This window comes from Hemitrygon akajei, chromosome 6 (assembly GCF_048418815.1).
Source record: "Hemitrygon akajei chromosome 6, sHemAka1.3, whole genome shotgun sequence".
NCBI classification, from domain to species: Eukaryota; Metazoa; Chordata; class Chondrichthyes; order Myliobatiformes; family Dasyatidae; genus Hemitrygon; species Hemitrygon akajei.
The window spans coordinates 46597130-46622019 of record NC_133129.1 but is presented as its reverse complement, the minus strand read 5'-3'; the positions used below and the strand labels follow the sequence as shown (position 1 = coordinate 46622019).

The window sequence follows — 24890 nt, the reverse complement described above, 5'->3', positions numbered from 1 at the left end:
TTAAGATCACAACCCTTTAGTTTTGTTTTGCTGAAGAAAAGGAATAAAAATAGGTGGTTATTAAATTGGAGTCTGATGCTACAGGAATTTATTAAGGTACAAGATATTAAGATATTAAAGGAAGCGACAATGTAATCGCTAACTGTTTAGATGCTAAATTGAATGTATAACTGTATTACTCTGTAGTGAAAAACTCTTTTGTATTGTGTTAGATTCTGAAATTCTGTAAGACTCTGTATTAGTTAATTTTCCCTGTGGTGAAAATTCTTAGAAGGATGGGGGTGTTACGAATGAGGAGCAACTCTGATGGGCAGAAGGGTGCAAAGTCGACCCCCCCCCCTTTTTGAGAATCGCAAAATCGCTATTATTTCGGGTCTGATACCCAGGAAATGAGAGAGATACACAGCATGTCAGTAATGAGAGAGAGACAACGCAGGGATACACAAAGGTTCGAATGTCTCCTATTGACAAAGAGAGAGATTACTGCTATTGTCTCTTGAAGAAGGAATTGTGTATTGAGTACTGTTCTATTCATTGAAACCCCTCAGGGGGCAACCAGAGTGGTCTGGTTGATGTGTTGCATCATCCCAACCTGATTGACACCTGAGACCCCGTGAGTGGGGATAAAAGTAGGGTCTGGGGAACACCCCTCAGACGCACCAGGAGCGACGCTACGAGACCTGTGGGGGCTTGTGTGTGTGTCCACCCTTGCCTGGGTGATGAATCCTCCACGGAACGGTCTAGCTAAAGGACGCGGAGGGGTCATACGTGAATGGCCACAAAAACAACGCATCGACGGATCAAGATCGTAAAAGGAAAGTCGGCAAGTTACTCTCTCTCTCTCTCCAACAATTGCAACACAGTGATCAGCAACTACCGCAGCCTGCATGAACTGAACTGAACTGAACTTTATATTTCCATCGGACAATTCATTATCCCCTAGACAACGATAGAGCTTATTTCTTATTTATTATTATTATACCCGCACTTTTAGGTTTAGTATTGATGTCGTATATTATCTGTATATTTGCATTGATATTATTTTTGTGTATTTTTACTAATAAATACTGTTAAAAATAGTATCATCAGACTTCAACGGATACTCCTATCTTTGCTGGTAAGATACCCAGTTATGGGGTTCGTAACAGGGGAAACGAGTGAGCAAGGGAGTCGCGTAGGGAGCGATCCCTGCGGAAAGCAGATTTTCTCTTGTTTGCGAACAGTAGGAAAGATGTGGTCTACAAGTTACAATGGGAGATGGAAAATGCATTTCAAAAGGGCAATGTTACAATAGTCATGGAGGATTTCAATATGTGGGTAGATTGGGAAAATCCAGTTGGTGCTGGATTCCAAGAGAGGGAGTTTCTAGAATGCCTACAAGATGGCTTTTTAAAGCAGCTCATAGTTGAAATCACAAAGGGGGTCAGATATTTGGATTGGGTGTTGTGCAATGAACCAGAATTGATTACAGAGTCTAAAGCAGGGGTGTCAAACTCATTTTAGGTCACGGGCCGGATTGAGCAAAATGCAGCTTCATGCGGGCCGGATCAGTCGGACGCGTGCGAACGCAGCTTTCGTTGCCTCCATTTTTTCAGCCTGCTCTCATGTGTCTCAGTCTCTGCTATAACTACAAAGTGTTTCACTTTACAAATTCCGTTTCTTATGAAGAAGACTGCCGAGCAAGACTGCCGAATAAACACTAAAAATCCTGAAAACCTGGTACCTGAATAAACTCAGCATTAGCCATATCATACGCCATAGGCGCTTCGATTACTGGGGCCAGCTTTAATAGTAATTAGATATTATCTCGCGGGCCAAAGATAATTCCAGCGCGGGCCGGATTTGGCCCGCGGGCCTTGAGTTTGACATATATGGTCTAAAGTAAAGAAACCCTTTGAAGGCAGTGATCTTAATATGATAGAATTCACACTGCAATTTAAGGGGGAGAAGTTAATGTCAGCTGTATCAGTATTACAGTGGAGTAAAAGGAGTTATAGAGGCATGAGAGAGGAGTTGACCAAAGTTGATTGGAAGGGGACACTAGCAGGGATAACGACAAAGCAGTAATGGCTGGAGTATCTGGAGCAATCAGGAAGATGCAGAATAGATACATCACAAAGAAGTATTCTAAAGGCAGGATGATGCAACCATGGCTGACAAGGGAAGTCGAAGCCAAAGAGAGGGCATATAATAGAGCAAAAATTAGTGGAAAGTTAGATTGGGAAACTTTTAAAAACCAATAGAAGGCAACTAAAAAGTCATGAAGAGGGAAAAGATGGAATGTGAACTTAAGCTAGGCAATAATATTAAAGAGGATACCAAGACTTTCTTATATAAAGAGTGAATATCGGACCACTGGAAAACAATTGTTGGAGAGGTAGCAATGGGGGACAAGTAAATGGCAGATGTAATGAATAAATATTCACTGTGGAGCACATTAACAGTATGCTGATAGTTCTGGAATGTCGAGGGCAGAAGTGAGTGAAGTTGGTGTTACTTCACTCAGGAGAAGGTGAATGGAGGTAGATAAATCACCTGACCCAGATGGTGTACAGCCCAGTGATCTGAAAGAGCTGGCAGAAGCAACTGTAGGGCATAATGATCTTTCAAGGTTCAATAGGTTATGACATGGTTCTGGAGGATTAGAAAATTGCAAATGTCACTCCACTCTTTAAGAAGGAAGAGAGGCAGAAGAATGGAAATTATAGGCCATTTAGTCTGACCTCAGTGCTTGGGAAGGTGTTGGAGTCGATTGTTAGGGATGTGGTTTCAGGGTTCTTAGAAGGCCATGATAAAATAGGCCGAAATCAGCATGGTTTCCTTAAGGGAAACTCTAATTCATATTTTAACATGTGTTCTAGTTCTGGTGGCTCCTTTTTCGTTACTACTTTTGGACGATTTTTTTTGAATCGGGGCGAACTACAGATAATGAAAACTGAGCTAAACTGTACTGAAATACGCCTTTTGTTTTTGTGCTTCCGATGTTTTTTTCGCGGGGAGGGCGGGTAAGGAGGGGTTTGGAGCTTTTATTTGAACTGGTTGGTTCCATGGTTTCCTTTCGTGATTGTCTGTGGGGCAGACGAATCTCAGAATTGTACACTGCACGGATGATTTGAAAATAAATGTACTTTGAATATATATTTGATTAGCAAGGGCATCAAAGGTTACGGAGAGAAAGCAGGGTGACCTTACTACCTGTGGCGGCACTTTGAAAGAATTACGGATCTGCCTTCCCAGGTCAAAGTATTTTATCCTGGAGCTTGTTTTGGGTTTTGTTTCGGAATGGTAAGGTGAATAAGGCACATTTCTCCGATCTCCACCGACACAGCTCCACAGCCGTCCATCTCCGGCCGCCTTCCCCTTTATGAGCCTTCTTCCGCTTCCCGTGCGCTGCGGCATCACGCGGTCAGCGTCACATCCGCTCCCTCTTTGGCGGCCATCTTGCTGGGCTCCTCGTGTGTTTCCCTTCAGCTGTGCGTGTGTGCGGAGCCTTTCACGCGTGCTACCGCCACGGCCCCGGGAATTGGACACCACGCAAGGTAACGTGGCAACCGTGCGCCTGGAAACCGGGCTGGACGGCTGAAGGTTTGGCCGGGGAGATGGGCGTAGAAACGTGCTTGCCCGCCTGCTCGTGAGCTGGGCCCAGGCGCTGCGGTCCCCGAGACTGGGCTCTGGGAAACGGTTCGGCCGCTCCGCAAGGGAAGAGTGTCGGTACTCGGTGCGGGAGGCGATCTGGGTTAGAACCCATTACTGAGGAGGGGTCAGAACAGGATGGGACAGTACGCATTCCTGGGAAGGGGCTTCACAAATGGGTCTTTTTATACTTTGTACAGCTGTTCTATATCAACACGCTCACGTATCTGTACAAAAGGTTGTTTCACCGATTGTGGGAATCGCATCTATATTTTGCTGCAGAATGCAATTTTTGTTGGATTAGACTAACTATAGTTCCTTTTGTTTTAGTTTGTCGCCTATATATCTTAGGAATTTGTCATATATCGAAATGTGGAAAGGTGAGAATAGAGCTAAGGGTTCGGTTTGATTACCTTTCATAAAACCTTGAAATGAACAGTAAGGGCCAAAATAAAATTAGGCTTTATGGCGGTTGTCAAGCAGGACCAGTAATGTAGGGTATCGTTTGAATCAAGAACTTAAAGGTACATATAATATTGGTTATAAAATGGGAGAACTTACTTTCATGTAGAATAAACAAATAGTAGCATGAAGGATGTTTCTTGAAACGTGTTTCTCAGATTAGTATGTTGTCAAACCAACGAGGTAAATGCTACTTTAGATCTGAACACAAATTGGAATAGGACATTTAGTCCTGCTTTGTTAATTCTGCTTCATCATTTTTTGTTCTGTCGCATATTCCTTCGTTCATTAAATATTAAAGAATTTTTTAAAAATTCAGTTAACGAATGAGTTGCCACTTCCCTCCAGGATGGAAAATTCAAAAGAATCACAGCTATAGAACAAATACCTTTTTCCTTCAGCCCCAACTTATTTGGAGGTTGCAATCACTGGTCTTTGGCTCCTCAGCCATGTATCTGCCATACTAAGCTGTCTAAATGTGCATGGTTCAATGAGGTCATTTAATTCTTTTAAACTTATGAGAATAGAGGCCAACCTTAATCTCTTCTATAATAGACTTGCCAGTCGTGGATCCTTCACTGCACTCCTTTTTTACCAGGTATGTCCTTTAAGGAGACCAAAATGTTATATAATGTTCCAGATATGGTCTCATCTACTCTCAATGTAATTGTAGTAAGATGTCTTTAATTTTATATTCCTTGTGTCTAGAGTATTCAGTTTAATATCACTTGTACATGATGTGAACTGTGTTGTTTTGTTGTATCCGTACGATGTAAAGTCATAAATTTACTATAGATTACAAAATAATGTAAATAAAAAGCAATAATAGCATTTGTTCATGGGCCATTCAACAATGTGATGGTGGGGAGGAAGTTGTTTCTGAACAGTTGAAGGTGGGTCTTCAGGCTCCTGTACTGTCTCCCTGATAGCAAAAAGAAGAGTGCAAATTTTCAATGGTGAGGATCCTTAATGATGGGTGTGACTTCTTGAGGTGCCATCTCTTTCGGTGGGGAATGTTCTGTCTGTTGGAACCAGCTGAGTCTACAGCACTCTGCAGCCTCGTTTTGTCAAATCTACTTGCACTTTACCTTTCAGTAAATTGTTTACAGGGATTCTTGAATATCTTTTGGCATCAACCCTTCTCAGATTCAACTTTTATATATGTTTTTCAGTACTTGGAGTCAAATGTTTCCACATTGTGCTTCATCTTCCATGTTAGTCACTAACTCAGCTTGTCTGTCTCCTATTAACACTCTTTGCCTCTATCATTATTGAGTTTAGTGTCATTAGCAAACTTGGAATGTTACGTTTGGTCCCATCTGCCAAATTGCTGATGAAAGTTTATAAATAGCTAGGACATAATCTGATATCTATCTATGGATCTATAAATGTAGCAGGGCAAGTAGGTATGATTCAAAAGGCATATTGGAATGGGATTTAGTACCTGAATTATTGAGTAAAAAATGACTAGTGTATACTCCAATTATACTCTAGTACACGTTTTTGAATATGGCTTGACTTGCGCATAATTTTGGTTACAACCTTATAAGAAAGTTGTGGTCACAGTGGAGAAGTTGCAAAGGATTTGTAAAAATATTCCATCCTTGTTAACATTGTAGCTATGTGAAGAGGCGGGATACAATTGTGATGTTTTCCTTGATTTGAGGGTTACTTAAGACCTATAAAATTGGGGGGAGGGGCTGGATAAACTTTTTCTAGCACAGAGATTTGAGGTGGTTTTAAGGAATAGAATGGAGAAAAAAAAGTTCTTGTCAACCAAATTGTTTAAGGATCTGGAACTCCCTTCTGCTATCATTCTTTGGCAGCATCATAAATGGGCCTTGATGTGTATGAGTGTTATTTATTCAGCTTGCTTACTTGTTACTTACTTACTTACTTTGGGCTGAATGAAAAGCTGCCAGATTTTCCATGATTTGCCTATATCTGTGACAACCTGCATGGAAGTCAGGTGAACTTAAGGTGAAACTTAGGGAAATGTGATTTTTTTAAAAATTACACTTCATAATTTTTAAACTTGTTATTTCAGATGAAAGAAATAATAATGAATCAAGAAAAACTAGCCAAGCTGCAAGCCCAAGTACGCATTGGTGGAAAGGTAAGATATTTCACAAGCTTTTCTGATTCAGCCTAATACTGGAAAAAAATTACATGATATGGCATTCCTGATGCTTGAACAATTTGTTTTTGGAATCAAGTTGGATTGATTAAGATTCAAGTGAAATTTCTTGACTGAAGGTAAGGCAGCTAAAAATCTGATTGGGAATGGTAGAGTGAAAATAGGAGTGTGCGCAATCCCAGATTTAGAGAAATGTGTGAGTTGGTGAAGGAAGATTTGAAAAGTTTAGATTGAAGGAAAACTGTGCCTCTCGTTGTGGTCATTTCCGCCCAGGGGAAAAAGCCACTGACTATCCACAAGATCGATGCTTCTTATCATTGTATACACTTCTATCGGGACACTTCTCATCCTCTGTCACTCGAAGGAGAAAAGGCCAAGTTCACTCAACCTATTCTCATAGGGCATGCTCCCCAATCTAGGCCACATCCTTGTAAATCTCCTCTGTGCACTTCCTATAGTTTCCACATCCTTCCTATAGTGAGATAACCAGAACTGAGCACAGTACTTCAAGTGGGGTCTGACTAGGGTCCTATAAAATTCGTAACATTACCTCTTGGCTCTGAAACTCAATCTCACGATGGTTGAAGGCCAATGCACCGTATGACACCTTAACCACAGAGTCGACCTACACTGCAGCTTTGAGTGTCCTATGGACTCAGACCCCAAGATTCCTCTGATCCTTCACACTGCCAAGAGTCTTCCCATTAATACCGTAGATTCCGGACTACAGAGCGCACCTGATTTTAAGCCGCTGGCACTAATTTTAGAAATAAAATCATTTTTTTAAATGTAAAGGCCGCACCGGATTTTCGGCCGCAGGTGTCCCACGTTGTAATATGAGATATTTACGCAGAAAGATATTACACGTGAGGATTTTTTTAACTTTTAATTAAATCCATATGGTAACAAAAACAAATACATATTGCAAATGCTTTTTTTCGAACCGTGCCCGTACGCGGCTACTTTTAAATATACGTTGCGTATACTTCTTTACTGAACAACATTCCAATATCTCCTAACGACTGGTAAAAAATATATATACTGCAGCCTACCAGGAAAAGTTATTGATACCTTTAACTTAAAAGCAGAGTTCGCTCGGATCCAAAGCCGCTCGCGTAATGCCGCTCCCCCCCCTCCTTTCCGTTTCATCGCAAACGGCATTTAAAAGCAGATTTCGCTCGGATCCAAAGCCGCTCGCGTAATCCGCTCCCCCCCTCCTTTCCGTTTCATCGCAAACGGCATTTAAAAGCAGATTTCGCTCGGATCCAAAGCCGCTCGCGTAATCCGCTCCTCCCTCCTTTCCGTTTCATCGCAAACGGCATTTAAAAGCAGATTTCGCTCGGATCCAAAGCCGCTCGCGTAATCCGCTCCCCCCCTCCTTTCCGTTTCATCGCAAACGGCATTTTCCCACAAGACACCGCGAAACCGGGTGTGTCGTCATAGCATCCCGCGATGTAGTACAGAAAACAAATATAGTTTAAACTAAGTAGGGTAGGTAGCACAATGCTTCGAGTGTTTTCCATGTTGATGAGGGTGAGTACAAATGACTGATTTACAATAATTTAATTGTGAAAGTGCGCTTGATTTATCGTACAATTTCATTGGACCTCTGTGAACTACTCATCAATTTTATTGGTCTACTGTTACGAGGCAAAATGTTTACGAGGCGGCATGAAAAAAACCTTGCATTAGCCGCTCTGGATTATTGGCCGCAAAGTTCAAAGCTGTTCAAAATGTGGGAAAAAAGTAGCGGCTTAAAATCCGGAATCTACGGTACTATATTCTGCAATCATATTTGACCTACCAAAATGAACTGCCTCACTTATCTGGGTTGAACTCCATCTGCCACTTTTCAGCCCAGTTTTGCATCCTATCAATGTCCCACTATAACCTCTGACAGCCTTCCACACTATCCACAACACCCCCAACCTTTCTGTCATCAACAAATTTACTAACCCATCCCTCCACTTCCTTATCGGTCATTTATAAAAATCACAAAAGAGAAGGGGTCCCAGAACAGATCCCTGAGGCACACCACTGGTCACCAACCTCCATGCAGAATATGACCCGTCTACTACCATTCTTTGCATTCTATGGGCAAGCTAATTCTGGATCCATAAAGCAAGGTCCCCTTGGATTCCATGCCTCCTTACTTTCTCAATAAGCCTTGCATGGAGTACCTTATCAAATGCCTTGCTGAAATCCATATACATCACGTCCACTGCTCTACCTTCATCAATGTGTTTAGTGAGATCCTCAAAAAACTCAATCAGGCTCGTAAGGCACGATCTGCCTTTGACAAAGCCATGCTGACTATTCCTAATCATATGCCTCTCTCCAAATGTTCATAAATCCTGCCTCTCAGGATCCTCTCCATCAACTAACCACTGAAGTAAGACTCACTGGTCTATAATTTCGTGGGCTATCTCTACTCCCTTGAATAAGGGAAGAACATCTGTAATCCTCCAATCCTCGGATACCTCTCCTATCTCCACTGATGATGCAAAGATCATTGTTAGAGGATCAGCAGTCTCCTTCCTCACCTCCCACAGTGGCTGGGCTATATCTCATCCAGTCTCGGTGACTTATGCAGCTTGATGCTTTCCAAAAGCTCCATCACATTCTCTTAATGTCTAATGCTCAAGCATTTCAGTCCACCGTAAGTCATCCCTATAATCGCCTAGGTCCTTTTCCGTAGTGAATACTGAAGCAAAGTATTCTCATTAAGTATCTCTGCTATCTCCTCAGGTTAACTTTATATTCTATAGTTCTATAGTTAATTTTAGAAAATCCATTGGTTGCATTTATTTGAGGGACTAGTAATTAGGGTTAGGGTTCTGAATAACTTACAGAAGTTAATAAAAATTTTTGGGTGGCCAAATACATACGTTTGTTTTCAGTTTGTTTTAATAAAATTGCCTAACAATGTAGTTGCATTTTTAGCTTTGAAGAATAGCTAACAATTTTAGAATTTGGGTACGAAAAAAGTGATTGATGGTTGGCATCATTGTAATATACTGCAAAATGCTTCAAATTCAGTTGAAGATCACATCAACAATCCCAATACTGAGGCCCTATTTATTCCTCATGCTGAATATTGGCATTCCAAAGCAATTCTGTTCCAAACTCTACCATGGGAAGAGATTAAATGGACAGAGGAAATTTAAGGATTTGCCCAAAGCAAGTTTGAAGAATTGCAGATTCCCCAGTAATCTCTGGCCCACAACAGCTCAAAGTAGAGAAGTAATGGGGTGGCATTCGGAACCCGAAGTTCATTCACTGGTAGTACATAGGAGATTAGTAGACCAGCTTACGAACTACAATCCTACCTGCCATATTCTGCCTCATCTATAAGAGTTTTCCACATTGGCCTCTTTAACCATAACAAAACTGCAATTAAGCCATTTCTAATCCTGAGGCAGGCACTAAGTAAACAATATTTTTTAAATGACACAGCATCCTAGAAGCTTAATGTACAGAATCAGTGTAACAACTTTTAATATTGGCACTACTTAAGCCTCGGGTTGCACATTGAGGCAATTGAGCTTATTTTTGAACAATGTTGGAGGTATGTGTTTGAAGCTGGGCTGTGCTTGATGACATACACCATGTCTGCTATCCTTGAAATTACTGTGCATGTTTTCAATTTAATTTTGGAGTTGATAGAGCCCTGTGTCCCAACCCAGGACCTGGTGCTTTCTTCTAAATGTTAGAGATTTGAACTATCGGGATTCAGTTTTATTTTGCATACTGTTACTGACTTGGATATTCTTGATGTGTATGAAAAATTCTGGATTATACTTGCTGGTAATTGATCATTGTTATAAGTTATTGATATGGGCATTGATCACCCCAGTATCTCCTAGGTTTTGAGATACCTGTCCAATCCATGCCCTAGAGAAAAGAGAAGCTTTCTGTTCAGCCTTCTAAAGTTTGAGGGTTGGATCGTTCCACTTCGTACATTAATTTCATTGAAGTTTCATACACAGCCATACAAACTAAATGTATAATTGCTTAGCTTAATAGTTCTGTACTTTGTAGGCTCATAATTTAGAATTGTTTTATTACACTTGCCCAGTAGACTACTACAAAATACACTTCATGTTTCATAATACAAGCTTGGATTTTATATATACCCTTCAGTAATTGAGGAAATAAAATGTTTCTTTGTCTTATTTGTCTGTCTTGGTGAAATATATAATGTATGTAATCAGTGCTGTGACCTTTTTGGAATTTAAAGCAAATTTCAGCAAATGTAATTTGGGTAGAGGATTTTGGTTGTTAATGTCAGAGTTCACATGTTAATATCCACTGTGACTATTTTTCTAATTTTGTATGTAGGGTACTGCCCGCAGGAAGAAGAAGGTGGTACACAGGACTGCAACAGCAGATGACAAAAAACTTCAGTTCTCTTTAAAGAAGCTTGGTGTGAATAATATTTCTGGTATTGAAGAGGTATTGAGATGTGTTTGCATTTTAGATGCTTTATTATTAGAACTTTGTCCTAGAAATCAGACTGCTGTTCCATTATCCTCAGATAGAAAAATGTGTGCATCTTGAAAATGAAAATGGTTGTTGTGTGACAACACTTTAAATATTTCCCCACCTGCCCCTATCATCTCTTCAGTTTTAAACAATGAGTTGGTAGGTGAATGGTTGATGGTTGACTGAATGGGACTGGATCTGGTCACCTCTTACTCTTTTGTTGTCAGTACTTAACTAATGCTAACTATTTAACCTACTGCCCACTGCAAGTGAAGGAAACGGAAGCAAATAGGTGAAACCCACATAGTCAGGGAGAGCATTTATATTCTACATAACACTCAAAGTCAAAATTAAACCTTTGGAGCAATGAGGTAGCATTGGTAGCCAGTGTTGCAAATCTGTGTAGCTCTGTGACAAGGCTAAGAACTCATTTAATCTACTTGGGCAAGATTTCCTATTTGATGGTTGCTGCCTCTGACTGCACAGATGGAATTCTGATGTGGTGGAGAACTGCAATGAAATCAGGTGACTTAGAATGTATCACTCAGACTGGCAATGGACCCATTTGTGTCTTGGGCAATTGGCAGTGACTAAACCCAAACTGTGTGACTTTGATCTGGCACCTTGAGGGAAATAGTGATGTCCAAGAACAGAAGCTGTTAAACAGTCTGAGCAGCCACTCATAAATGAAGAAATGAAGTAAACCAGGAAATTAAGCATCATTGTTGTCAACTTTTTATTCATCTTAACAGAAGGAAATAAAGTTTGGGACACAAAAAATGTAATAATGGAATGAAAATATTAATCTTCAGTCCTTGGATTTTTTAAAATCATGGAATCAAGTAAACAACGCTTCCGAGTTCTTTTTGTACCAAGAAATTTTCAGTTATAATTAGGGGGAAGTCATTTTGACTGGCCCATCTGATGTGACCAGTTGCTTGCTGTTGGAGTACAATCTTTTGTATCAGTCCTCTTGGCAGTATCTTTTGCTAGTGTTTATGGCTTCTGCTTGAATTGAGATACAAAAGGCAGAGGGATTATCTGTGCATATCTGTAAAACTTTACTTTGCATTTTCCACACAAAGGATGATCTTCCAGTGAGTTTGTAGGATTTTTATTGTAGGCCATGAGGCAGATTTCCTCTTTTATTGGAAGATCTCAGTAAGTCTTCTGCTCCTTGAACACACTGAGGGTTCTAATAGTGCAATAATCCTGGTACTGACACTTGGAGAAGATGACTGGACAGCTGGGGAATATTTTTACAGGAAGAAAGGTCCATAAGTTTAGGAGTGTGTTTCAAATCTCTGATATGAAGTTTTCTATGGATTAAAACCCACAGTGATATGCAGATTTGTACTTCAGTTTGTCCATACATGAAGCCAGGTATTGCTTTCAAGTTTACACAGTAAGTTTAATTTTAATTACAGCTTGTGTTTTGGTTAATCCTTCCTGATATTTTTTTTAATGTGAAATTCTAAATAGATTTATAAAGATGCTTCAGTTGTGGAATGTCTAAAAATAAGGATCACACTTCCAAGATGGTAGTGTGTGGGGGAGAAACAAGTAGAATAAAATGCAGATTACATTGGGTGCACAAGGATAAGGGATGTCTAATTAGATTACTTTGCTGTATCCATGATTAATTTTGGTTAAATGTGAATTGAGATTTTAATGCCTAATTATTATTGTGCTTGGCCTGATGTTATAAATGGGGAAATGTTCAGTAGAGACTGTATAATACTGAGTTTTTCCTCAAATTATGTAAATAATTTTTTTTCATTTTACATTGTTAAAGTAAAAACAAATCTATTTAGAGTTGCCTCTAATTCATGAATGATGAGGTTCCATTTTAAAACTAAAAGACTAATGAGTCATGGTAACCAGCAGTACAGTTGGCACTTATATTATCTATTCTAGGGGTTCCCTACCTTATTTATGTTCGGAGCCCTAACATTAACAAACAGGTCCATGAACTCAGTTGGGAATCCCTGATCTAATCTATATTAGAATTGATAAACATATTGTTGATAATTTTGAAGTGCAAACTTTGTTTTTGTAGGATAATTTTTGTATATTTTCCCCTTTCTAAGATGATAAAACTTAGTAAATATTTTTAATTTTTGTTGTAGGTGAATATGTTCACAAACCAGGGAACAGTCATCCATTTTAATAATCCTAAAGTTCAGGCTTCACTTGCTGCAAACACATTTACGATCACAGGACATGCAGAGACTAAGCAGCTGACTGAGATGCTGCCCAGTATCTTGAACCAACTTGGAGCTGATAGTCTGACTAGCTTGAGGCGGCTGGCAGAGTCTCTGCCTAAACAACGTAAGTATGTTGATCTTTGATCGTGATTGTACTTCACAGGTGATTTTAAACTATGGTGGGTTATCTATAAACACATTCAGTAATTCAACTCTGGCAAGGTAGCAGAACCCAGTGGTGTACCTGGTAGGGCTCTGAAAATCTGTGCCAATCAACTGCTGGGTGTGTTCAAAAACATTTTCAATCCCACATTGCTACATTCAAAAATTCCCACCTACTTCAAAACGGCAACAATCATACTATTGCCAAGAAGAGCAGAGTGAGCTGCCTTAATAGTAGCGCTCACATTTGAAGTGCTCTGAGAGTTAATTATGGCTAGAATCAACTCCTGCCTAAGCAAGGGCCTGGATCCACTGCAATTTGCCTATTGCTGCAATAGCTCTACAGTGAGTGCAATTTCATCGGCTCTTCATGTGGCCTTGGATGACTTGGACAATACTAATGTTTTGGTCAAACTGCTGTTCATTGACTACAGGTCAACATTTAACACAACCATTCTTACAGCTCTAAGATAAATATATTACACTCACTCACTCGCCCTCCCTCCCTCTGCAATTCGATCCTCCGCTTCATCACCAGAAGACCACATTCTGTGCACTGGAAGTAACATTTCCATCTTGCTGGTCTTCAACACTGACACATCTCAAGGTTTTGTGCTTAGCCCAGTGCTCTACCCTATCTTTCCACACCCATGACTGGCTAGGCAGAGCCAACAGGCCATCTCTAAATTTTCTGCCTGCACAAGTATTGGCGGAATTTCAGATGGTGGTGAGGTCATCCAAGAGTGAGACAGATCAGCTGGGTGATTGGTGTTGCAACAACAGCCCAAGAATTGATTGTGGCCTTCAGAAAGGGTAAGACAAGGGCAAACACACCAGTCCTCATTGAGGAATCAGTAGTGGCAAGGGTGAGCAATTTAAAGTTTCTGGGTGTCAACCTCTCTGTGGATCTATCCTAGACCCAGCTTATCGATGCACTTACTAAGAAGGCAGTTATATTTCATTAGGAGCTAGAGAACATTCTGTATGTCACCAAAGACACTATATTCTACAAATATACAGTGGAGAGCATTCTAACTAGCTGCATCACTGTCTGGTATAGGGGGGGGGGGGCACTGCACAAGATCCAGAAAGTTGTGAACTCAGCTCCATCGTGGGAACTAGCCACCCTGACGTCAGTGAGCAGTAAGGACCCCCATCACCCAGGGCATGCCCTCTCCTCCTCACTAACATCAGGGAGGAAGTATTGGTGCCCGAAGGCACACACTCACCACTTCAGGAATAGCTTCTTCCGCTCTGCTATTACACTTCCAAATAGACATTCAACAATACTTCACTAGTACCTTACTTTTTAAACATTAGATTCTTTTTTCAGTACCTCACTACCTTTTTTCTTTTTTTTTTGCACTGTTTACTTCTAAGATATAACCCTAACAATAAATGCTAGTGATATCCTGATTCGGAATCTTACAGTTAATTTATGTCAGTTCAGCCGCTAAAAAAAAATCATAATTGAGGTTCACTTTTGTATTTTGTTTTTGTTGACACAAATTCTCAGTTTCAACATGTGTGCTTATCAATTAACATTTCCATTGGATGCCAAAGGTATTTGAAATTGTTAGATATTAATGGGGGTCATTATACACCAGCTATTAAATCAGAGGCCCTGTCAGGAAAGAAGTGATATCATACAAAAAGATTGTTGGTTTGAGACATCTGTCTGATAGAAGCTTTTCCAGTAATTTGATTACTGAGCAATGAAGGGGGGGGGGCAGGGTATATGAGTGGGGGTAATTTTATTATACTTTTAATGTGCTTGCACAAGCATAATGAGCTTAAGTTTTCTTTCTAGGTTTGGTTCTGCATTCAGTTTAATCATTAATGTATTTAAGATGAAGTTCAATATATAAAGGGAAGTTTGACTTTGAGTATCATTTTGATTTTCATAATGCTCAATTTTCACCAAATTGTTTTGATTTCAGCTGTGGACAGCAAAGCACCACTTGCTTCTGGTGAGGATGATGATGATGAAGTTCCAGGTAATTAAAATATACTAATATTAATATGGGAAAAGCAAGGAGAGTTAACTATTGTTTCAAACCTAACTTCAGTTGTTAACAAGCAGGCACATAGCACTTGTGTTTGATCTCTCCCCAAATAAAACAAGTAGGGAAATAATTGCTACTGACAACAAATTAGGTGTCGTGAATACATTTATTTCTATATATTATTAGAATATTGATGTTCATACTTAATAGAGCTCACTTGACTGCTTCAATGTTGAAGTAATGCTGTCTAAACGGTGATTCTTGTTTCCTCTAGATCTTGTTGAGAACTTTGACGAGGCTTCAAAGGATGAAGCAAACTGAAGTTGACACCTGAGGATGATGTGAAGTTTAAATGACTTTAGAGGGCTGCTATTTGTATTAGTTTTTATTTTGCTTTTGTAATATTACATTTTTGTACTGTTACGCATAAGTTTGCAGTCACGTGGTGATTTGGTTATCCTGTTAATTTCTGTTATTTGTAGCAGCTCTTCTAATGCTAAATCATGCAAATAGAATGTTTACCAATTTTGCAGCCTGGTTTAAAGTAGAATTCTGCTGGATTGGAGTGGAAATAAAGGAGAAAAGTGTCTATTTTGGTCTATTGTGGATTATAAAAACAAGCAGCTGGCAAAAGAAGCATAAAGTTAACAATTTTTACATGGAAAACATTTTGGAGAGTGGGGATTAAAAATCTTGAGTGCTTCTGATTTATGATCAATTACCTTTGTAAAACATCTCGTGCCATTTCTTCTGGTTTAGGATTGTTGTTGATTTCCTAATAGCATTCCTCTTCACAAAGTCCTCCATGCACCTGAATGGCTGAATTCTGGAAAAATAACTGGTGTGTGTGCTTTTGAGAATCAAGCTGTGAACTATGCTGAAGTCATAGCATTAAATCACCAGGATTTAACAAAAAGCTTCTGAAAAATTATTGCTCTTTTTGAACAAATATTAATACCCAAACATTAAAACAAGCAATTTTTATATGTTAAATTTTATTTACCTCTAACCTGATTCATTGACAGTATTTTCTATTGAGTATTTACCAAATGTTTGTGTAATTACAAGAGCAGCTTAGAATGTGGAGTATGTCCACTGTAAAGTTCAATTTTTTTTCATAATCTGCATGAATCATAGTGGAAGCTTCTGTTTTGGTTTTCCTCAAACTTTTCCCAAAAAAGTATAATTAAAGCAGAAAGCAATTTCCTTAACTCACACCTGAATTAGGTTATTCTGTGGCTTTTGACTGAAGTTGTATTAATTGCCTGTTATGCTGTTGCTGTTCAGGGCAGCAATGAAGATCCTCCATCTGTTTGACCTTGGCCAAATAGAAGGAATTTTCATTGCTGTTTCTGTAACAATTTTTTTAACCAGTTAATATTGTTAGCCCTGAGCTGAGCCCCCCAAACTTGGAGTGCCAGTGGACCACTCTTAGCCTGGCCCCTACCCTTTGACCTGTTTGGTGTGGGTGACCCTACCAAGAGCCAAAGCACAAGACCCTGACTCCAGCCAACATAGCTCTCTGGGTCATTGAGGCAAACTAGTCTCCAAATCCTACGATAAGGTTGCCCTCTTGGAGATACTGATGTTTTAATATATTGAAATTGCTTTGTGAGCAAGTGAGGAGTCTAGTCTAAAGTGGCCTCCTTATTTTGTACAGAATAGACCAAATATGGGATACTACTTTGGCAAAGTTCACATTGTTAAATACATTCCCATGATGGGAGATACTTTTGTGGTTATGGGTACAAATATTGCACTTCATGCACCAACTGTTGACTACAGGTAATTCTTGGGGAAAAATATATTTCAATGACAGTGCCATCATTTTGTTTCAGTGATCAGGTGGATGGTAAACAGCTTGTATTTATTGGAATAGCAAGTATGCAGTATGGAATAAAATAAAGTTTTTTTTTTTGCGTCAAGGGAACTGGTTTTGTTAAATGCTTGGTGTACGGGACTGCCTGCCAGTCCTCCCAATATCTGACAATGTGGTTTTTTCCCCCCACCAATCAATAAAGCATGAGAATCTAATGTTTAGTTCTTGGTTAAAAGCTAAAGGTGCTCCTCTTTAAATGAACATGCCAAGCTACCTAGTGTAAACATACAGTATTTATCACAGTTTGCCAACAGCCATTGCTCTATGCAGGGTAAATGTTTTAAGTTCATTGCAATAAAGCATATTTCTGTCTGTAACTCGTACTTTCTAATGTGAAATAATGCATATGATTGTACAATAATTTATCTTCTACAGATCTTTATTTTTAAACTTTATTGAACAAACATCTACAAACAAGCATGGGCTATCAGTCCACGGTGGTAAATACCTATATTAATACCAAGGCTAGAGGAGAGTAGGAGCAAGAGAAAGCAACAGAGCTCCTCCATACAAACATACACATGATCTACATACTTTACATCACCCCTCAATGTAGATTTACATCTATTTTAAATAAAATCACAGTCCTCAGTAAATCAAAAGTCCTACATTTTATCAGGCCCTTGTATAGGCCTTTCACTGTGCCAGGTATACTATAACACAGTTCCATCTTTCCAAGTAAGAGTCCATTTTCAGTTGTAAACTGCAGTGATATTTTCCATACAGTTCACTTTCAGTCTCTATCCATTGTTCCAAAGTGGGTGGGTGAGATTTAAGCCATTTGACAGTTATAATTTTATGAGCAATCAGAATCAAGGCTAACGTGTATAGTTTATTCTTCTCTAATGCAGATTGCGGGAGGTTGTCTAAAATTAAATGACTAGGTTCAAAGGGTATACTTGTATCTAAAATCCTTATTTCCTCAGTGACCTTGTACCAAAATTCCTTTAATTTGGGATAGTCCCAGAATACGAGCAAAAACTCCCACAGCCACAGCTTCTCCAGCAAAGTCTGCTGTTTTTTTTTCCTGCATATAATATTACTAATGGGGTTGTAAGGTACCTCATCCTTTTTTTCCCCGCAAGCAAATTCCCTCCATTTATGTCTTGACTCTCAAGACCTCTCCCACTCTTCCTCTTCTATTATGGTATTTACCTCCAATTCTCACTTACGTTTAACGTCTAATGTGTTACCCATTGTATCCAGGTGTATTTTTTTTAATATTTAATATATACAAGATACAATTTTCTAGGATTGATTATCTATCCAAAATTTTTCCAAGTTATTTGGAAGTTGGGAGAAAGATTTGAGCGCCTCACCATCAAACATTTGGTCCACAAGAACCAGGCTTCTGCGCCCACCTGATAAAACCAGAATCCAGTCTTGCTCAAATAAAATCTGAAGTGAATGCAATTCTGGTTGCCCTTTATATAGTCCTTGGAAGATCTAATTTGTTTCCTAATTCTATCCCATACTTTCAATGTATAGTTAGCCCATTCATTTCTGAGTCTCAACATTCTTCCACACATTTGGATTTAAAAAGGGAAGAGCTGCAAAAGATAACACCAATTGAATTTTGCTCTATGTGAACCCATCTTGAATCCACATCTCTGACCCATGACACAATTGCTCTTAATTGGGCAGCCCAATAATAGGTCTTTAAATGAGGTAAAGCTAAACCTACCTGTTTTTAATCTGCGTATAATGCTTTTAGTCTCACCCTGGGCCTCTTACTACCATATAAACCTACTGATGAGTCTATCCAACATTTTAAAATTAGATATAGGAACTATTATGGGTAGAGCACCGAAAAAAATCTGGGCAAAATATCCATCCTGATGACTTCTACTCTACCTATTAGTGCTAAAGGAAGCATATCTCATGTTCAAGATCTCTCCTCACTTGATTAGCAAGTTTAACATAATTGGCTGCAAAGAGGTGGGAGGAATGAGGTAAGCTAACCCCCAAATTTCTAAAGCCCTGTTTTGGCCAACAAAAAGTCACTTCATCATCCAGCTGGCTTGGCCAGGTCCCTGTAATCATCATAGCTTCAGATTTGGTATTAACTTTGTGTCCAGAGAACTCTCCATAGCTTCTCAAACATTGCATAAGCAGGGGGACCGATGAAAGGGGATTCTTTATAAAGAGAAGAATGTCATTTGCAAATAAAGCTACATTATGGGTTATACCTCATCTATTATACCTTCAATTTGTTCATTTTGTCTTATTAACTCAGCCAGTGGTTTGATGCACAAGGCAAATAATACAGGGGACTCCCCTGTCTGGTTCCCCTTTTGAGCCTGAAGAACTTGGAACAGTATCCATTTACTCTAACCCTGGAAATTGGATCTTCATTCAGTGTCTTTATCTAGGTTCAAAATGTTGCATTAAAACCCATTTTTTTCCTAAAGTGCAGTCTAAGTATATCCAATCCACGCTATCAAATGCCTTCTTGGCATCTAAGCTAAGAAGCTTTGAAGGGTGGATGGATCTCTGCTCTGAAGACTGGATATTTAAAGCTCTTCTAACATTATTTGCTCCCTGACGGCCTGTAATAAATCCAGTTTGATCTGGGTTGATCAATTTTCCTATATATTTCTGTAGTCTCTTTGCTAAAATAGTACAAAGAAACTTCACATCTGTACCAAGAGGCTGATTGGTCTATATGAACTACATACTATAGGGTCCTTTCCATCCTTGTGGATTACTGATAGGATTGTCTATTGACCAGCTCTCCGGGGGAGGTGGGGGGGAGAGGTCATGTTCATTCAGAGCATAATTAAAAACTTTACATAAAACTGGAGTAAGTTCTGTTATAAATATCTTATAGAACTCACCTGGAAATCCATCCATATGCAGAGATTTATTATTTTTTAATGTTTTAATAACTTTTATTTCTAGTTCTGACATTGGTTGTGTCAGTGAAACAATCTCACTTTCTGAGAGTGTGTTTATGCAGATGTCACTGAAAATTCCATCCAGCTTGCCTTTATTTTGTGGTGGATCCAAAGAATCATACAGATCTTTATAGAAGGCCCTAAATGCCTCTGATACATCATTTGGGTTCGATACCTCGGAGAAAATTAAAGGATGTCTAATTTTTGGTGCCATTTATGCCTTTCTCAACTGAAATGCTGACAGACAGCTGGCCCGGTTCCCCATCTCATAATACTTTTGATTTGTGTATCTAAGTGCTCCTTCCTCTTTATATGTGAGCAACCCATTCAAGGCATTCCTACACTTTTGTAGGTTTTTCCAATCATCCTTGTTCAGTGTTAATTTGTGCCTTTGTTCTAATCTTTTTATTTCACTTTGTAACTGATCATATTTTTCGTTTCAGTATTTTTTCATTTGAACAGCCAAATCAATACACCTTCCCCTAATCACAACTTTGCACCTTCTCACAGCATTGAGGGGGAAACCTCCCCATTGTCATTTGTCACAAAATATTCGTCATGTGTTAGGAAAATACACCTTCTCTATACCAATGCAGCTCTGTGGGGATAAAGGTTGTGTTTAACCCTTTTTGCTAATGCAATGATGGCTTGGAGATGGGAATTGGGAGGGGTTGGTTGGGGCAGGGAGGCAACCAAATCAAGATTGTACTATGGGTGCATCTCTTTTATAGATGGGAATTGTACATTTGTTACATTCGTTGTATACTGCAGAAACCTCCTTTGTACCATGCCTTCTTGACTAAAAAAAAACAATAAAAATATTGCTGAGAAAAAAATATTCATCAATGCATTGTTTTAGTTGATTATAGGAGGAGGGGTCCATCAATGTGGAAACATTGCGCCTCCAATATTTTAAGTACTGTTCAGAGCCTACTTTCAGTACAAGTCTAACAGGAGCATGATCTGACAACGTAATGGGTTCAATAACACTTTTCCTTCACCTGATGTAGATTCTTCTTTGGGATGCAAATAAGATCAATTCTTGAATATGAACCATGGGCTCTTGATATATGATTGAAATCCCTGGCACCTGGATTCAATACTCTCCAGCCATCAACTAGCCCAAGCTCATCCAACATAATTTTTACTGCTTTAGACTTCTTGCTAAGGGTTCCCCATTCCAAGGTAATTTATCCAAATTAAGAATACAATTAAAGTCTCCTTCAACTGTATCAGTACCTCTAGCTTCCCTAGCAAGTACTAAAACTACTTTGAAAAAAGTGGGGTTATCTTCATTCGGTGCATAGATGCTCATGATAGTAAACTCTTCACCTCCCATCGAGCCCAAAGCTAATACATATCTACCCTGCTTGTCTTTAACCTCTTTTCCCACCACAAAATAAACTGATCTGTTAATTAATATTGCAACTCTTTTCTTTCTACTATTAGGGCAATATGAATAATAAACGATCTACCCACTCTCTTTTTAATATTTTCGTGTTCCTTGTCTCCTAAATGTGTTTCTTGTAATAGAGCTACAGAGCAATTAAGTTTTTTCAACTGAGCCAATATTTTTTTCCTTTTAATGGGGTGAATGATTCCATTAATATTATAACTAATCATGTTCAAAGTGGCCATGATATAACCATATAACAATCACAGCACGGAAACAGGCCATTCCGGCCCTCCTAGTCCGTGCCGAACTCTTAATCTCACCTAGTCCCACCTACCCGCACTCAGCCCATAACCCTCCACTCCTTTCCTGTCCATATACCTATCCAATTTTACCTTAAATGACACAACTGAACTGGCCTCTACTACTTCTACAGGAAGCTCATTCCACACAGCTATCACTCTCTGAGTAAAGAAATACCCCCTCGTGTTTCCCTTAAACTTTTGCCCCCTAACTCTCAAATCATGTCCTCTCGTTTGAATAATAAGAGATACAGTATCTCTTACTACATCACCACCACCCCCACCTTCAACCGAACCCGGCATTTTATAGTATAATAACTGAAAAACTTGTGATGACCTGCCAATGTCTAGAGAACTATTTACAAAAGAATATAATCCACTAAACACAACAAAACCAAACAAGACTTCCAGAAACCCAGTTGGTCTTTTAAAATTACTGATAAAAACAAATTATTATAATTGCTTTTTCTCTTATCAAGACCACCCCCTGACGACATTTAGGCAGAGAGTAATGACACCTGCTTCTCTCTGGGGAACACATACACAGTGTTCTCATAGCTACAAACCAGAGAGAAAACATATCGCCCTGGTTGAGTTGTTGCCCTCCCTTGGCGATTCCTTTTCCTTTTCTGTCTGCTTAACAAAATTTAACTCGCCCTCTCCCCCACGGAACTGCATTGTGTATCAAAATATGTCCGTTATGTTGGTAAATAGCTGTACATGTTGGCGAAGATAATTAAATGTTACTCACACCCTGAAGTTATTAATCAGTCCAAAGAAGACACCGTTCATAATATCTTCTCCTTTGAAAGAAAAAATATAATCGTCCTCTTCTTATGTCAGGAAAGCTCTCATGTCTGCCTCCGACAGCGCAGCGCACCCTCCTCCTCCTCCTCTGTCCCTCCGCTGCACCTGCCATACCTCACTGATGAGTTGCTGCTCCAGCTTCTCCCTCCCACGCACCGGCTCGGAGATGCCCAGGTTGTCCAGTGCAGGTAAAGCTTCAATCAGGGAAGGAAAGGTCTTCACTCCAGCATCCAGGTTTATTCTCAGCCGCACTGGGAAGCGACAACTCGCTTGCACACCTTTCTGCTTTAGCTGTTTGACCACGGCGCGGACTTTTGCTCTTCTTTTCTGGGCCTCAGGAGAGTAGTCCTGATCAAAATAGATGACTCTGCCTTGAAACGTAACTTGTTTATCAGCCCATGCTTGACGCAGTACTGCCTCTTTTACTGGATGATCCAAGAAGCGCGCAAGGACGGAGCTCTCTCTCAATGTGTACATACACGTGCTCCAGCGGCCGGAGCGTCGTTTTAATTCACTGTTTGACAAACCGCACCATGTCTCCTTTCTCACTATCCTCGGGTATCTGATAGATTCTCAAGTTATTTCTTCATAAGCGGTTCTGGAGATCTTGGCAAGCCATGAGCGGCTTCTCGCTTCAACAGGTACTCATGCGCTCTCTCATGCCGGAACCGTGCGACCTCGTTAGCACTAATTCTGGACTCAAACTCGTGAGATTTCTTCTCAAGCAGGTCCAGTCGTTTCTTCAGGTCTGTCATCGAGGTTTCCAGTCTAGACAGGGATGCCTTGGTGTCCGAAAATGACTTAATTTTCTTTTCTCAGCTCTTTCAACTCACGTAGTATCACGGCATTATCTTTCTCCTCGTCATCTTTGTCAGCTTCAGCCTGTTCTAGTGCTAGCTGTATCGTTTTGTCTTTGCTTTCTCTTTGTATTTCTTGTTTTCCAGTATGTTTTGAAGTCTGAGACGCAATACTCGTGTTCCTCTACTCTTTACTTAACAAAAATATCTTTCATAGATGGTCAAAAGTAATTTAACAGCTATTATTCTTCGAGTTTCGTGAGAGGGAATACGAGGCAGGTCAATACTGAATCGTGGCGACACGGAAAGTCCCTCATTATCTACAGATCTTTCAATGCAAAGTTTGTGTCAATATTAATATCCCTGAAGTGTTAAATTGGAGAAGCAGGTGTTCAAAATTACTTGTCCAGTTTATCATGAATCTTGCATGATATCTGTCCCAGATACCTTTCATATTTATGATGACATTGCAACTTAAGATTGAATTTGGATAATTGATTTACATTTAAAGTAAAATTTAGAATGAGGTTGAACATTTGAGTTATATTTTGATCTAAATTAGTGGACATTAAGTCTGCTCAAATAAAGATGAAACTGTAGCATGAAGTATATTTCTGATCTGCATATGGCAACACGTACCTCATAGTCCATCCTAATATAACCATTGGATTCTAAGTAAATGTCTTTGTGGATTGTGTTTCTTTGGAATATTTAGCACGGCCTCAACTGATGGTTTGAATCTTTGTAGAGACCATTTTAAGAAAAGGTAAACCATGCTGAATATTGTTGAATTGTGCAATGGTTGTAAAATAAATGGTTCCAGTGCAGAACCCATGCAGCCCAAATGCAAAGTTCATCAAATCTTTTAAAGTGATTTAGCCAGCGTATTAATTTAAGCATTCAGGTGTTGGTGAAAGTCTTTCTTTAAGTGGGCAAACATTATATAGTTAATTCAACTATTTTTAAACAGCTCTTTCTAGCTATCTAAGTGCTATTTAACCGTGACATGTAAAACCTCCAGGAGTATATTCAATTATGTATTTTGCAGGAATTTAATGATTTGGCACTGCTGATTAGAGGATTTAATGATGAATCCTTTTTAATTCTGGGGATGGTGCCTTTAGCATGTTGCAGTTCCTGAGATTCTTTTGAAAGGGAAGCAGAACTGCTTGTGTTAAAAGTTGCCTTTCATTTCTCTCTTGTAAAATCTGTATTGTTAGCTTGGCATTTAGCCAGCAAATATGCTATTAATACAGGTAAAGAAATGCATGGGTAGGTAGCTGCTGTTTGGGCCATGTGTCCACAAGTGTAAGCCATACACTGTTCTGTAAATGCAGCACTTGTCTTGACATGCAGTTTCAACAACACTCGATAAGGGTTGTTTGATTGGCACACTAGTTACATGGTACAATTTTAAAAGATGCACCATTGCAACTTAGCCTAAACCTCTGAAAACATTTCCAAAGCCCATGAAAACCAAAATGATTCAAGACAGCGTATGCGCAGAAATCCAGATACATATGTGTTATTCAGCTCGCTTCAGGATGTAAATTCACCCAGTGAGTGGCAATTATGTGGGTGAAAATGCCTAGTTAATAAGAGGTCAGAGGAAACTGGCCAGACTAGTTCAAACTGACAAAGGTGATAGTAACTCAAACAACTATGTTAGAACAGAGGTGTGCAGAAGAACATCTCTACATGCACAACACATCAAACCTTGAAG

The 24890-nt window shown here is 39.4% G+C and overlaps 1 protein-coding gene and 1 non-coding gene across 3 annotated transcripts; both read left to right on the top strand.

Moving 5' to 3' along the window:
- The first annotated feature begins 3415 nt into the window (after positions 1-3415).
- btf3 (basic transcription factor 3) lies at positions 3416-16984 on the top strand. Of its 2 annotated transcripts, XM_073048314.1 has the most exons (7): positions 3463-3539; positions 4651-4693; positions 6143-6211; positions 10574-10687; positions 12847-13048; positions 15027-15083; positions 15367-16984. In XM_073048314.1, the coding sequence occupies exons 3-7, from the start codon at positions 6143-6145 to the stop codon at positions 15411-15413; spliced, it is 489 nt and encodes a 162-aa protein (XP_072904415.1). In that variant the 5' UTR covers positions 3463-3539; positions 4651-4693; the 3' UTR covers positions 15414-16984. The 2 variants fall into 2 exon arrangements, with proteins under 2 accessions (XP_072904414.1, XP_072904415.1); XM_073048313.1 differs by lacking the exon at positions 4651-4693 and having other exon boundaries at positions 3416-3539.
- Positions 10070-10197, top strand: LOC140729883 (small Cajal body-specific RNA 24). The gene has a single exon (XR_012099426.1).
- Positions 16985-24890: the final 7906 nt, after the last annotated feature.

Bases quoted from the DNA above. Each gene is read 5' to 3' on its own strand.
- btf3 (XM_073048313.1), top strand. From the start codon at position 6,143: ATGAAAGAAATAATAATGAATCAAGAAAAACTAGCCAAGCTGCAAGCC. The intron at 13,049-15,026 runs GTAAGTATGTTG...TTTTGATTTCAG, and splicing joins AGAGTCTCTGCCTAAACAAC to CTGTGGACAGCAAAGCACCA. The intron at 15,084-15,366 runs GTAATTAAAATA...TGTTTCCTCTAG, and splicing joins TGATGATGATGAAGTTCCAG to ATCTTGTTGAGAACTTTGAC.